Below are 12,916 nucleotides of genomic sequence, written 5' to 3'. Positions count from 1 at the left end.
CAGTCGGGCATGCAAATGAAGAATGCAGTATACCCTAATCTGTCCTTGGTCAAAAGTAAATGAATAATTGTGATAATAATGTGTCAAAACCTCAGTTTTTGATCGACTAGTTCCTGAGACAAGCTTGAAACTTCTAAGTAGCCAGCCAAACAGGAACCGAGGGAGGGACTCCTTTGCATTAGGGACTAATGTAAAAGGGGCATGTGCGCTGCCATACCTGGCACCTGTTTGTTCCTATGAGTTCCATTCCTCATGAGAAATTTAGAATTGTCATAGACCGAACACCCCTAAAGGGAGGGGCGGAAAGCTCAAAGGTGATGGTGGAGTTATACAGAGAAGATAAGATTTAACAAATGCACACGGATGATGAATCATTAAATTGATAACTCGTTTAGTCTCCAGTATCTTAGAACAGCTAGAAGTAAAAACCTAAAATGGTGGAATTATAACCCAGGTCATACGCTGAAATACTTTCTACAACTAATTGTGGTGCTGTGCTTCAAAATTTATAGCTTTTCTGTATATATTTTATTTTTCACAAAAAAAAGAAGGAAAAATGTCGATTGTGACGATAAAAAAAAGTGCCTTGTAGCCTCCTATATTCTGGAGCAGCTAGAAGGAATAATATGAGAGGATCACATGGTAGCCGGTGGTAAACTCTGGGATCTGTCGTATAACTACTTGTTGAAGAGTGCTTTGAAAACTTGCTTTTTTTTTATTTCTTTGCTCTGTATATACGTTATACTACACACTAAAAAGTTAAAAATCAAGAAAAAGAACAGGAGGGAATGGACTTGGTTTTTGAAGTCGGAAGAAAAAGAAAGCTGGTCCTGACCTTGCATTTTACAGCAAAATAAACTCCCAGAAGAATCAAAGGTCTAAAATGGGGGGAAATGAAGGCATACAGTTAAGCAAAAAAATGTGAAATCATAAAAACAATGGAAGACAATATTGATGTAACAATTTTTTATGTGATACAACATTCAGAAGCCATGCATGATTGATTAAAAAATAATAAGTGACTGATTAAAAAGAAATATTAGGCTTATTTATGACAGAAAGCACCATGAAAAATGTCAAATCAGAAACTAGGAAAATTATTTGTGAGTCAAATTTTAAACAAAAAGCCAAAAGAAAAAAGAAACAACCAATGTCTAATTACATAATAATAAAACTCCATTACGGAAGACAACACCATGCATAAAATGAAAAGACAAACAATAAGTTAAGGGAAAAATTTTTAACACAAATAAGAAACCAAAAGCAGTATCTCTAAACTGTAAACAACTCTTGAAAACCAATACATGAAGACAGAAAAACTCAGTGAAAAGGTATATAACTGACAGGAACATGCATTTCAGGGACCAGAGATTTTTTTTTTAATTGACTTACTTCGTATGTTTCATTTTTGGCATTTTAAACAAAACACATTGCTACGCTTGTGTTTGTAAATTACACAATCCAGGTTAAAATGAAGGCAAATAACAAAAAATCTACAGATACAGATATCAGCATTTCTTGAATTTTTAGTGTTACACTAACTTAACTACCATTTGATTAGCTACCAGAGCTGTGAAAACTCTCAGAATATAAAGCAGAAAGTTATTAAAAACAACTATGCTGTAGTAATAATCTACGGTACCGAATGTTTTCCAGTTTATGTCAGGAAAATATAAACATACAAACATTTTCCCAATTAGCATATGAAAATCTTTATCTCTTATGATATCACAACATTTAAAACCTATTTTATCTTGTATTACAATACCTACTTGGGCTTCCTTTTGAAAAGAACTTACATAGAATATCTATTTTCATCCTTACACTTTCAATCTCTTTGTATCCTTCGGTCTAAAATAGATCTCTTAGGAGCACCATATACGTACATCACATTCTTTATTCCGTCAACCTGGGTCTTTTAATCAGTTAGTGGGTTTAGTCCGTTAACATTCAACTTTACCAGTGTAAAAGCAATTCTTGGGTCTAGCGTTTTATCCCATAGTTTCATCATCAGATCTATATATTCTTTCCCCCTTCTCACTGTTTGTCCTTTAAGTTACCCTTGCTAATATGCTTCAATTCTGTACTCTCCTCCAGACCTCCCTTTCTAGTCTTTTCTCAGTCAACAGAGCTCCCTTCAAAATTTCTTGTTGAGCACGTCTCTTGTTTGCAAATTCTTGCAGCCACTGCTTATCTATGAAGATTTTACTCTCTCCCTTAATTTTGCAGGACAACTTGGCAGGAGAAAGGATTCTTCGCTGGAAGGCTTTCTCATTCAGAATCTTCAATATATCATAACCCTGCCTTCTCCTGTTCAGTAGCCTGAGCTCAGTCTTATGTGGTTTCCCCTTTGTGGCATAACTCTCTTTCCTCCTGCTGTTTTCGTGTCTTTCTGCTTCTCTTCAGGTTTGACCTTCTGATAAGTACACGTCTCGGAACAAGCTTATTTGGGTTTATCCTTTTTGGGATTAGCCGGACTTGCTTAGTTTGGATGTTTACGTCTTTTATAACAGTTGGGAAGTTTCCCCCTGTTTTATCTTCAACTAGCCTTCCTATGCCTTTACTTTTCTCTTCTCCCCCGGGACAGCAGTAATGCTTGCATTTGTACACTTTGTGTTGTCTGTCATTTCCCTGAAATCAAAGTGCATTTTTCCCCATCTTTCTTGCCATCTGTTCTTTTGAACATTCAAGTTCATTTGTCCTGCCTTCTGATTTGCTTATTCTTTCTTCTGTTTCAAAATCCACTATTGTGCATCTCTAATACGTTTCTAATTTGATCTACAGTATCTTTCAGTCCCTAGAATGTCTGACATTTTTCTTCTTTCAAATTGTTCTTTACGCTTCCCTAGTATCTTCTTGATATGTTTCATACCATTATGAGTAACCTTAATTAGCTGCTCTGAATTCTTCGCCCCCTCAATAATTTTTAACTTGGTCATTCTGTCGAGCCATAGTATCTGCCTCTTCTTCAGGCTTCTCCAGTACTTTCGTGATACCCTTTGCTTCTTTCTGAACAAGCTTGACACCTGTTTCGTATTCTGGGGTCCCCTTACATGATTTTATTTGGTCATTGGGCTCAGCCATGTCTGTCTGCCTGGACCTTCACATGCTTTATAACCTTCTGCTATGGATGTGGCATTTTAATGTCTTAATAAGGTTAATTTGCAGGTTTGTTTCCCTCCCACATCCGAAATTTTGTATCTGGACTCCAGCCAGGGCTGCTGACCTCAGCATGCACCAAAATCCGCCAACTCTAGGACAGGGGTACAAGGGATGGTAGAGTCCTTCCACTCACATAAGGAAGTAACGTAAGTCTCCACCTCTTAACCTGGCCCACATTTCCCCAAAACCACGTTAACATATGCTAATGAAGGATTAAGTTTACCAGAATATGACAGGCGCCTAAGGTATGACGTTTACGTGATTGTTTCCTTCTACGGAAGGGCAGTCGAGTATGCAAATGAAGGATTCAACGTACCCTAACCTCTGATTGGCCAAGTACAACGCCTACCTGATTGGCCCCATCTACGGAAGGCAGTCGGGTATGCAAAGGAAGGATTCAACCTACCCCAACCTCTGATTGGCCAAGAAGGACGGTCACCTGATTGGCCCCCTCTACGGAAGGGCGGTCGGGCATGCAAATGAAGGATTCAACGTACCCAACCTCTGATTGGCCAAGAACGACGCTTACCTGATTGGTCCCCTCTTTGGGAGGTCAGTCGGGCATGCAAATGAAGGATTCAACATACCCCAACCTCTGATTGGCCAGGAATGACGCTTACCTGATTGGCCCCCTTTCAGGAAGTGCAGTCGGGCATGCAAATGAAGAATGCAATATACCCTAATCTGTCCTTGGTCAAAAGTAAATGAATAATTGTGATAATAATGTGTCAAAAACTCAGTTTTTGATCGACTAGTTCCTGAGACAAGCTTGAAACTTCTAAGTAGCCAGCCAAACGGGAACCGAGGGAGGGACTCCTTTGCATTAGGGACTAATGCAAAAGGAGCATGTGCGCTGCCATACCTGGCACCTGTTTGTTCCTATGAGTTCCATTCCTCATGAGAAATTTAGAATTGTCATAGACCGAACACCCCTAAAGGGAGGGACAGAAAGCTCAAAGGTGATGGTGGAGTTATACAGAGAAGGTAAGATTTAAAAAATGCACACGGATGATGAATCATGATTTTATTTGGTCATTTGTCTCAGCCATGTCTGCCTGCCTGGACCTTCATATGCTTTATAACCTTCTGCTATGGATGTGGCATTTTAATGTCTTTAATAAGGTTAATTTGCAGGTTTGTTTCCCTCCCACATCCGAAATTTTGAATCTGGACTCCACACAGGGCTGCTGACCTCAGCATGCACCAAAATCCGCCAACTCTAGGACAGGGGTACAAGGGATGGTAGAGTCCTTCCACTCACGTAAGGAAGTAACGTAAGTCTCCACCTCCTAACCTGGCCCACATTTCCCCAAGACCGCGTTTACATATGCTAATGAAGGATTAAGTTTACCAGAATATGACAGGTGCCTAAGGTATGACGTTTACGTGATTGTTTCTTTCTATGGAAGGGCAGTTGGGGATGCAAATGAAGGATTCAACATACCCTAACCTCTGATTGGCCAACTACGACGGTCACCTGATTGGCCCCATCTACGGAAGGCAGTCCGGTATGTAAAGGAAGGATTCAACCTACCCCAACCTCTGATTGGCCAAGAAGGACGGGCACCTGATTGGCCCCCTCTACGGAAGGGCAGTCGGGCATGCAAATGAAGGATTCAAGATACCCAACCTCTGATTGGCCAAGAACAACGCTTACCTGATTGGTCCCCTCTTTGGAAGGTCAGTCAGGCATGCAAATGAAGGATTCAACATATCCCAACCTCTGATTGGACAGGAACAGCGTTCACCTGATTGGCCCCCTCTATGGAAGGGCAGTCCGGCTTGCAAATGAAGAATATACGCTAATTAGCAATGCATGCTAATCTGTCGTTGGTCAAAAGTAAATGAATAATTGTGATAATAAGGTGTCAAAAACTCACTTTTTGATTGACTAGTTCCTGAGACAAGCTTGAAACTTCTAAGTAGCCAGCCAAACGGGAACCGAGGGAGGGACTCCTTTGCATTTGGGACTAACACAAAAGGAGCCTGGCGCTGCCATACTGGGCACATGTTTGTTCCTATGAGGGCCATTCCTCATGAGAAAGTAATAGAAGAGCACCTGCCGTATACGTGAGCATCTGAAGAACTCTCTGGAGTTAATAACTCTGAGCCAATAACCCTGCTCCGTAATGGGGGATGAATGCCTCACACCACAATGAGGACTCCTCTTGTGTCGCTGATGCATCTAATGACCCCCATAATCGCACATCCCCACCCCTAACCCCCAGTCCCGGGTGGCGTTGGGTCTTGGAACCCGGCTTTTCACGTTCATACACCTGTAGTCTTCAGGATTCCACGGTGGGGAGGGAAGCAGCCCTGGACCCTAATAGGTCTCTTCCACAGGTTGGATGTCAAAGACGGACACTGTCCATGTCTCCCCTGTCTCCCCTTCCTCTCCCCAAGCAGGGCCCTACAGTCCTCACCAAAACAGAACAGCAAAAACAATAACAAGGCTCTCACAGCAGCGCCTCAGAAGAGCAGAGAGCAGGCACTTTACATTGCCCAAGTGAAGTCCGTGCACAGAAGAAGCTGGTCTGCCGCCTTCCAAGTTCGCCCCAGGCACTGCCAGCTACAAAGCCAAAGGGAAAATCATCCCAAGCCAGCTGCGTGGGCAGGCGGAGTCGTGACTGAGCACATTCACCCGTTTGTCGGAACTTCGCCCAGGGCCTCTCTATGGAAAGCAGAAGACCCTCCATGATCACTCGCACCTTGGACCCACGGACCTCGCACCCTGGACCTCCGTGTTACACGGAGCGGGAGCGACCCCGGTCTCCCCTACTCCGCCATCTTACCAGAAGGATGTGGACCACGGATGATAAATGGCTAATTTGGTGTGTGATATGATCCTATTTATGTAAAAAATTATTAAAAGTGCATGTTAATAGATTCTAATAAAAAATCTGGAGGAGTAAGCATAAAAATGTTAGTGGTTCGTGCAGGGGCTGGGGTTATGAGAAATCTTGCTTTCTAACTCACACGTTTGTGTAAAGTATGTTTTTACTATAAGTGTATGTTACTGTTGTAAGAGAAAATTAAATTTTATAAGCATACGGAACTGTAAGTACATCATGACTCCAATTTTGTCTTCATGCTTTCAATATATTTGCACAAACATTTGTGGTTTACTAGGACACTTGAAGGAAAACCATCAAGATACCAACAATTTTCTACTCTGGGTAGTGAGGGTGTTTTTGTCATTTTATAAGATTTTGTCATTATATACCTTATCAAGTGAGCTTGTAATATTTTCATAAGGAGAAAGCAATAACAATAAACAATGTTTTAGACCCAAGAATGTAACAGAAATATTTGATCCTGGCATACAAAATAAGTTTTACCAAATGGATCTTGTAAAATTAAATTTCAAATTCATGTATGATTGGATTCGCATCCAAAGCGTCGGCGTTAGCCAGCGTCACTAAGGAGGAGTGTGCCTTTAGATTAACGTGACTGGTATCTAGGAGGCACTTTCTTTCCAACTGCCTTGGACAAGGCCCTCTTCACCTCCTTGTATCTCCTGCTGTAGATGATGGGGTTCAGCATGGGCATGAGGACCACGTAGAGCACAGCAAGCACCCGATCTCGCAAGCCAGAGTATGCAGAGCTGGGAAAGATGTAGCAGACGACAGAAGTGAGGCAGAAGATATAGATCATAGTGATGTGAGCACCACGGGTGGAGAAGGCTTTTCTCCGTCCCTGGGCAGAGCGAATCCTGAGAACAGCAGCCATGACGTGGATATATGAGATCACCACGAGGACACAGGGTACAAGAGCTACCACAAAGCTGAAGAAGAAGAGGGCAAGTTCGTTGGCACGTGTACCAGAGCAAGAGAGTTTGAGGAGTGGTCGGAGATCACAGAAGAAGTGGGTGATGAAGTGAGGCCCACAGAACTTGAGTAGAGCTGCAAGGATGGTGTGGGTGAGTGCATTGGTCAAGGCAAGCAGGCAGGAGATTGGCCCAAGTCCTATCTGGGTCTGGCGGCCCATGAGGACAAGGTAGTGCAGTGGCTGGCAGGTGGCTGCATAACGGTCATAAGCCATAGCTGTGAGCAAGAAGCACTCCCAGGATGCCAGGAAATGGAGAAAGAATATCTGGGTAAGACAAGCACTATAGAACATTGTCGGCACTGGAGCCAGCAGATGTGCCAGAACCTGAGGCACTGTGTTGGAGATATAGGCAGCATCGAGCAGTGAGAGGTTGGCTAAGAAGTACATGGGAGTGTGGAGTCGAGAGTCTATTACAGTAAGACTTTCGAGGCCCAGGTTCCCACCCAGAGCTACTATGTAGACCAGCAGAAAGATGATGAAGATAAGGGGCCTCAACTCCTCTGTGTCAGGCCTTTCAGAAGAAAGTGGGACAGTAGGGTCTCGTTGTCCTGCTGCATGGAGATTGAACTCTGACCATGCACAGAAACTTGCAGCTGTAGGGTCAAACAGAGGCAGATGAGGGTCTAGGTGGGAGTACCACCTGAGAAGGAGGAGTGGGGCTGAGGGAGAACCAAAGTCAAAGAAGGCAGATTTCAGGCTTAAATGAATCAGATTCAGAACTGCAGGACTGAGTTTAGGGTCATGAGGCCAGTGTTAAGGAAGAGACTTGGAGAAGAAAAATGGTAGTACCATAAACCTGCAAACCGAGAGGGAGTTCACGGACCTTGAAGACACAGTGCGTGTAACCCCCCTGTAGAAATATCAGAGTCAATCCTTCAGCAAACCTTACGTGAATAAGTAACCTCAGACATGACAACTATTTGACACATCCCATTGTTTCACCATTTCCAACTTAGCAGAACTCCAACTCAGGGTGAGTGATGAGACGTCAGTCAGTGCCATCCTTCTCCTGCTCTGAACCTTTCAGATGCTCCTGTCTCACTCAGAGTCAAATCCAAAGTCCTCCCAAGGCCCTCTGTGATGTGCCCCACCTGACCTCTCTGCTCACAAGGCAAGAAGTCTGTCAGCTTCCTACCCCAAACCACACCTTTAAATGTGTGTAACTCAGCAAACATTCTCGCCTACTTCCTCACTCAGTGGGAGAAGACTCCTCCTTCTTATCTAACATCAACTTCATAATATGCTCTCTCAATCGCATCATCTTATTTATGTCTTCTTTATGAATTGACCCCTTTAACTTTAGGGAATTTCCTTCATGTCCTCATATTCCTTGCCTGAAGCACATGACAAGATGGATGAGCCTAGAGGACATAGTGGTGAGTGAAATTAGCCAGACACAAAAGGATAGATATTGTATGATTCCACTTTTATGACCATGGTAAGGATAAAATTGGAGGTTTATGATAAAGAATATAGGGGACCTAGAGATACACAGGAGCTTGAAGTGGATGAACAGTTAGCTAAGGAGGCTGAACTTCATTGTAAGGGAATAGACAGAAGTGAAGGCGGCTCACTAGTGAGTCTATAAGTAATATTACCAGGTTGAAGATGAACATGATTGAAAGGGGTTGTATAGACTCACGTGTCCCATGGATTAACACTACAAGTATAAATAAGTCCTTGCATGAGCTACTGCAAAGGTATGACTCTTGTACAAAGAGTGTATGATTTCAGGGTATAGGGGGGAAATGCTATTGCATGTTATGGCTATGTTTAACAGGAAAGCATCAACAGGACTGCAGCAATACCACGGGTACATAACGGGGGAGGGACAAGAGTTAGAGGGAGGTCTGAATTTTCTATTTGGGGAGGTTGTGCTTATTGGCTATCTTTCTCTTGGGAACAATGAAATTATCTAAAATGGAGAGTGTTAATAGACTTTGGACTTTGGACGTTATACATGAGTCCCAGTAGATGGAGGTGGCTGAAAAGTGCATGACTGAGAAGTAGATCGGCAAACGATGGTGTATGCATAGAATTGAACACTGCGCGGCTACAAAAAAGAATGAATTTTTGAGGCATGCAATAATATGAATGAACCTGTGGGACATTTGGTGAGGCAGAATAAGCCAGAAACAAAAGAGCAAATATGGTGTGATCTCATTTAGAAAATACTTGTAAGAAAACAGGGGCCTAGATTGTAATCTCCTATAAAACCAGTTACATTTCGTCCAGAGTGGTAATTGTTATTTCTGGATTTTGAGGGGCTGTTTTATATACGTGTATCCTGGTATTTAGAGATAAGAATGAAGCCAACCAGGTCAGGATTAAGTTAATTCAGAATACAGGGTAAAGGAAGACATAGTCTGCATTTTAGAACTTCACCTATTCTTTGAGACCAAAGGAAGAAAGGTTTATTTTGTCCAAAACCTAAATTTTCTGTATCATATAATCTAACTCAAGCTGTCCACATAGATCATTTAAGCAATTCAAAGAACATGGAGCCCAGAATAAGAATGAGAGCCTTTAATTAACCTATATAGTTTCATGGAACGCCTGGATACGTTCCAGAGTATATTTAGCATATCATCAAAAAGTACTGGCAAAGTCCCTTGAGAGATGGGGAAAAAATATGGAACTATTAAACTGTACCACTGGGGAAACCCCGGATACTGTTTCAAACATTAGGGACCCCCAAATCAATAGACCAAGCCCTTGGTCATGAGGCTTGCTCTTGTGAAGCTTATGTCTATACCGGAGAAGCTTAGCCTGCCTGTAGGTACGCCTAAGAGTCACCTCCAGAGGACCGCTTTTGCTACTCAGATGTGGCCTCTCTCTCTAAGCCCAACCCTGCAAGTGAAACCATTTCCCTCACTCTTACGTAAGCTTCAGTTAGACATTGCTACTTAGTATAACTTGTCAAACCCCAACCAAAACCATTCCTGCCAATCCTAATGAATACCTAGGGCAATGTATAATATCCTACAACATTTCCATGCACTAGGGTAACTTTCCAGAAACCTACAACGTCCAGATGGGTCCCTGGTCCAGATAAGTCCTGAAATACAGAGGGCCCAGCCTTTCCAGAACATCAACTAGTTCCATCCCCTTATCCCATATTACTGACAGCCGCTTCCAACTTGAAAAAGTTAGAATGGGCAAAGCCTAAATACCCATAAAAAGTGGGAGAAAAACCAAAGGTAAAACACTGTAGAGAGAAATTACCTAAATAGAGATATATACTAGGTCCATAGATCAGAAGACTCAATTTGTTAAGATGTTAATTCTAACCTAATTAACTATAAATTCAACACAAGCCCCATCACATTCCCAGCAGACATTTTCATACAAGCTGAAAAACTGATTTTAATATTTATATAGAGATGGAAATTACCTATGATAGTATACATAGTCCTGATTCTAGGATTTACCATAAAGGTACTGTAAGCAGTACAGTGTGCTATTTGGCATAAACATAGGCAAATAGACCAATGGACAGAGTAAAGTGCCTAGAAATAGACCCACACTTGTACGGTCACTTAATTTTTGTTTTGCAAAGGTGCCAAAGGCAATCTAATTGGGAAGGAAAAGTCATTCCAACAACTGTTGCTGGAACAACAGGATATCCATGTGGAACAAGATAAAGCCCAATCCTTATCCCAAATCATACATGAAAATCAATTCGAGGGATAATAGATTTAAATGTAAAAGTTAAAACTATCAAGTTTTTGCACGACAACATAGAACAAATATCTTTGCATTTTAAGGGGAGACAAAGCTCTCATAGACAAGACATAGAATGCAATGGCCGTTAAATAACAAATTGACAAGTCTTCATCAAAATTTCAAACTTCTACTCAACCACAAGCACCGTCAAGAAAATGAATAGCCAAGCCACAGACTGGGAGAAAATATTTGCAAAACATAATTCAACAAAGCACTTGCACCCAGAAAGAATTTCTAGAACTCCATTACAAAAGACCAACCACCCAATTTTAAAAATGGATAAAATGCTGAACTGACACATCACAAAAGATGACATACAAAGGGCCAGTAAGCCCATGCAAAAAAAAAAAAAGTGCTCCACACAAGTAGTCATCGGAAAAATGCAAATTAAAGTCACAAGATACAGCTAATCACCCTCCAGAGCAGCTAAATTGTAAAGGGGTGATAATACTAAATGTTGGTGAAGATGTGAAACATCTGGGACCCTCAAAACTTGGTGGGAGTGTAAAATTATACTACTACTTTTGAAAAAATTCTGGCAGTTTCTTATAAAGCAAAACAGATACGTAACCAATGACCCGGAAATTCCACTTTTAGGTATTCATTCAAACAAAATGTCCATAATTCATGATCGCCCAAAACTGGCGACAGCAGAATGGACAAACTGTTGTATACTCACACCACAGAATACAACAGCAGTAGAGAGGAATGAATATGCAACAAAATGAATAAATGTTAAAATATTATGCCCAGTCAAAGAAGCCTTCCATCAAAGATCACACGCAGCAGGATGCCAGTTATATGGAGTTCTAGAACAGGGGCAAAACTAATCTATGGCTAAAATCTTCTAAATAGTGGCTGCCGCTGTAATGGGGATAGGCCCAGGGATGCCGATGTTGTACGTCTTGATAGATTTGGTTACATGGGAGTAAACACCTGTCAAGGCTCATCTGTTGGCACATTTAAGATTTCTATATTTTGCTGTATGCAAATTTTACCTCAAAAGGAAACCTCAATAAAAAAAATATATCGAACTGTAGTTAATGACATGCTTGCTGAAGTGGGGAGGGGTTCAGCGTTTTGATGCCTGCTAATGAATCAAAAAATAAGATAGAGAGATGGATAGATGTGTGATCAAACAAACAGAAAAATGTAAATGGTAGAAACCAGTGATGCATATACAGGTGTTCACTGTACAAGTTTTTCAACATTCTTCTAATCCTGAGAATTTTCATAATAAAACGTGGGGAAAACAGTAAACTAAAAATTACAAGTTATACATCAAAGAAGAAATCATAATAGAAAGTAGGCAATGCTTAAAGCTAAGTGACAATAGGAATGCAATATATGAAAGCTTGTTGAATGTAGCATAAATGATGCATGGAGGGAAATTCAAAGCTTTGAATGCTTAAAGTAAAACTAACAATGACTATAAATGAATGTGCTAAGCCTCACTGAAATTGAAAGCATATTAGCTGGACACTGTGTGAGGAAATTATAACTGGCTCAAGTAATAGAAAACCTGAACAAATTTAGATATTTTAATGAAATGGAATCAGTACTTTCAAATCTACCCTCACCCATATGGAATCCACTAGGGCCAAACAGTTTGCCTAAGTGTTTAAGGAGCAGATATTCCTAATCTTACACAAACTCTGCCAAAGAATAGAAGAATGCTGAATGCTGCCTCAACTCGCCTTATAAGGCATCTTATCATTTCATTTATAAACACAACAGTAGGTATCTCTAAGGTAGGATCCTTTCTTTTGAAACACATAGCCATAATCCCATTTACCCACCTAACATATTAACCCTGACCCCTTCCTGTGACCATCAGTGCTCGCATTGCCCCAATTGTCACAGAAATGTCCTTTTACAATCAGTTTGTTTGGATCAGGACCCAAACAAGGCGTGCACACTGCATTGGGTTGAAATGTCTCTTAAGTCCCTTTTAATTTGGCATAGGGTCCCCTTCCCTCTCCCTGTCCCCTTGCCTTTTATTTGTTGACAAATCGAAGTCACCTGTCTGGTAGCCTTTCCCACCAGTGGGACTTGGCTGATAGCACCCCGTGGTGTCCTCTTCAGGGCTTCCCTGTCTTTTGCCTTTCCTGTAAACTGGTAGTTACAGTAACAGCCTGATCACATTCGGGTTCAACCTTTTGGGAGGAGATGAGTCCCCAGGCGGTGCTGTGCGCTCCAT

General features: G+C 41.6%; 1 protein-coding gene across 1 annotated transcript; it reads right to left on the bottom strand.

The window, feature by feature from the left end:
* Positions 1–6,603: 6,603 nt before the first annotated feature.
* Positions 6,604–12,916, bottom strand: LOC143671669 (olfactory receptor 3A3-like). Its single transcript, XM_077146907.1, has 2 exons — positions 12,843–12,916; positions 6,604–7,630 (listed from the first exon to the last, which is right to left on the bottom strand). The coding sequence occupies exons 1-2, from the start codon at positions 12,914–12,916 to the stop codon at positions 6,604–6,606; spliced, it is 1,101 nt and encodes a 366-aa protein (XP_077003022.1).

This window comes from Tamandua tetradactyla, chromosome X (assembly GCF_023851605.1).
Source record: "Tamandua tetradactyla isolate mTamTet1 chromosome X, mTamTet1.pri, whole genome shotgun sequence".
Taxonomy (NCBI): Eukaryota; Metazoa; Chordata; class Mammalia; order Pilosa; family Myrmecophagidae; genus Tamandua; species Tamandua tetradactyla.
The sequence above is the reverse complement of the archived record's forward strand: the minus strand, read 5'-3'. Positions and strand labels throughout refer to the sequence as shown.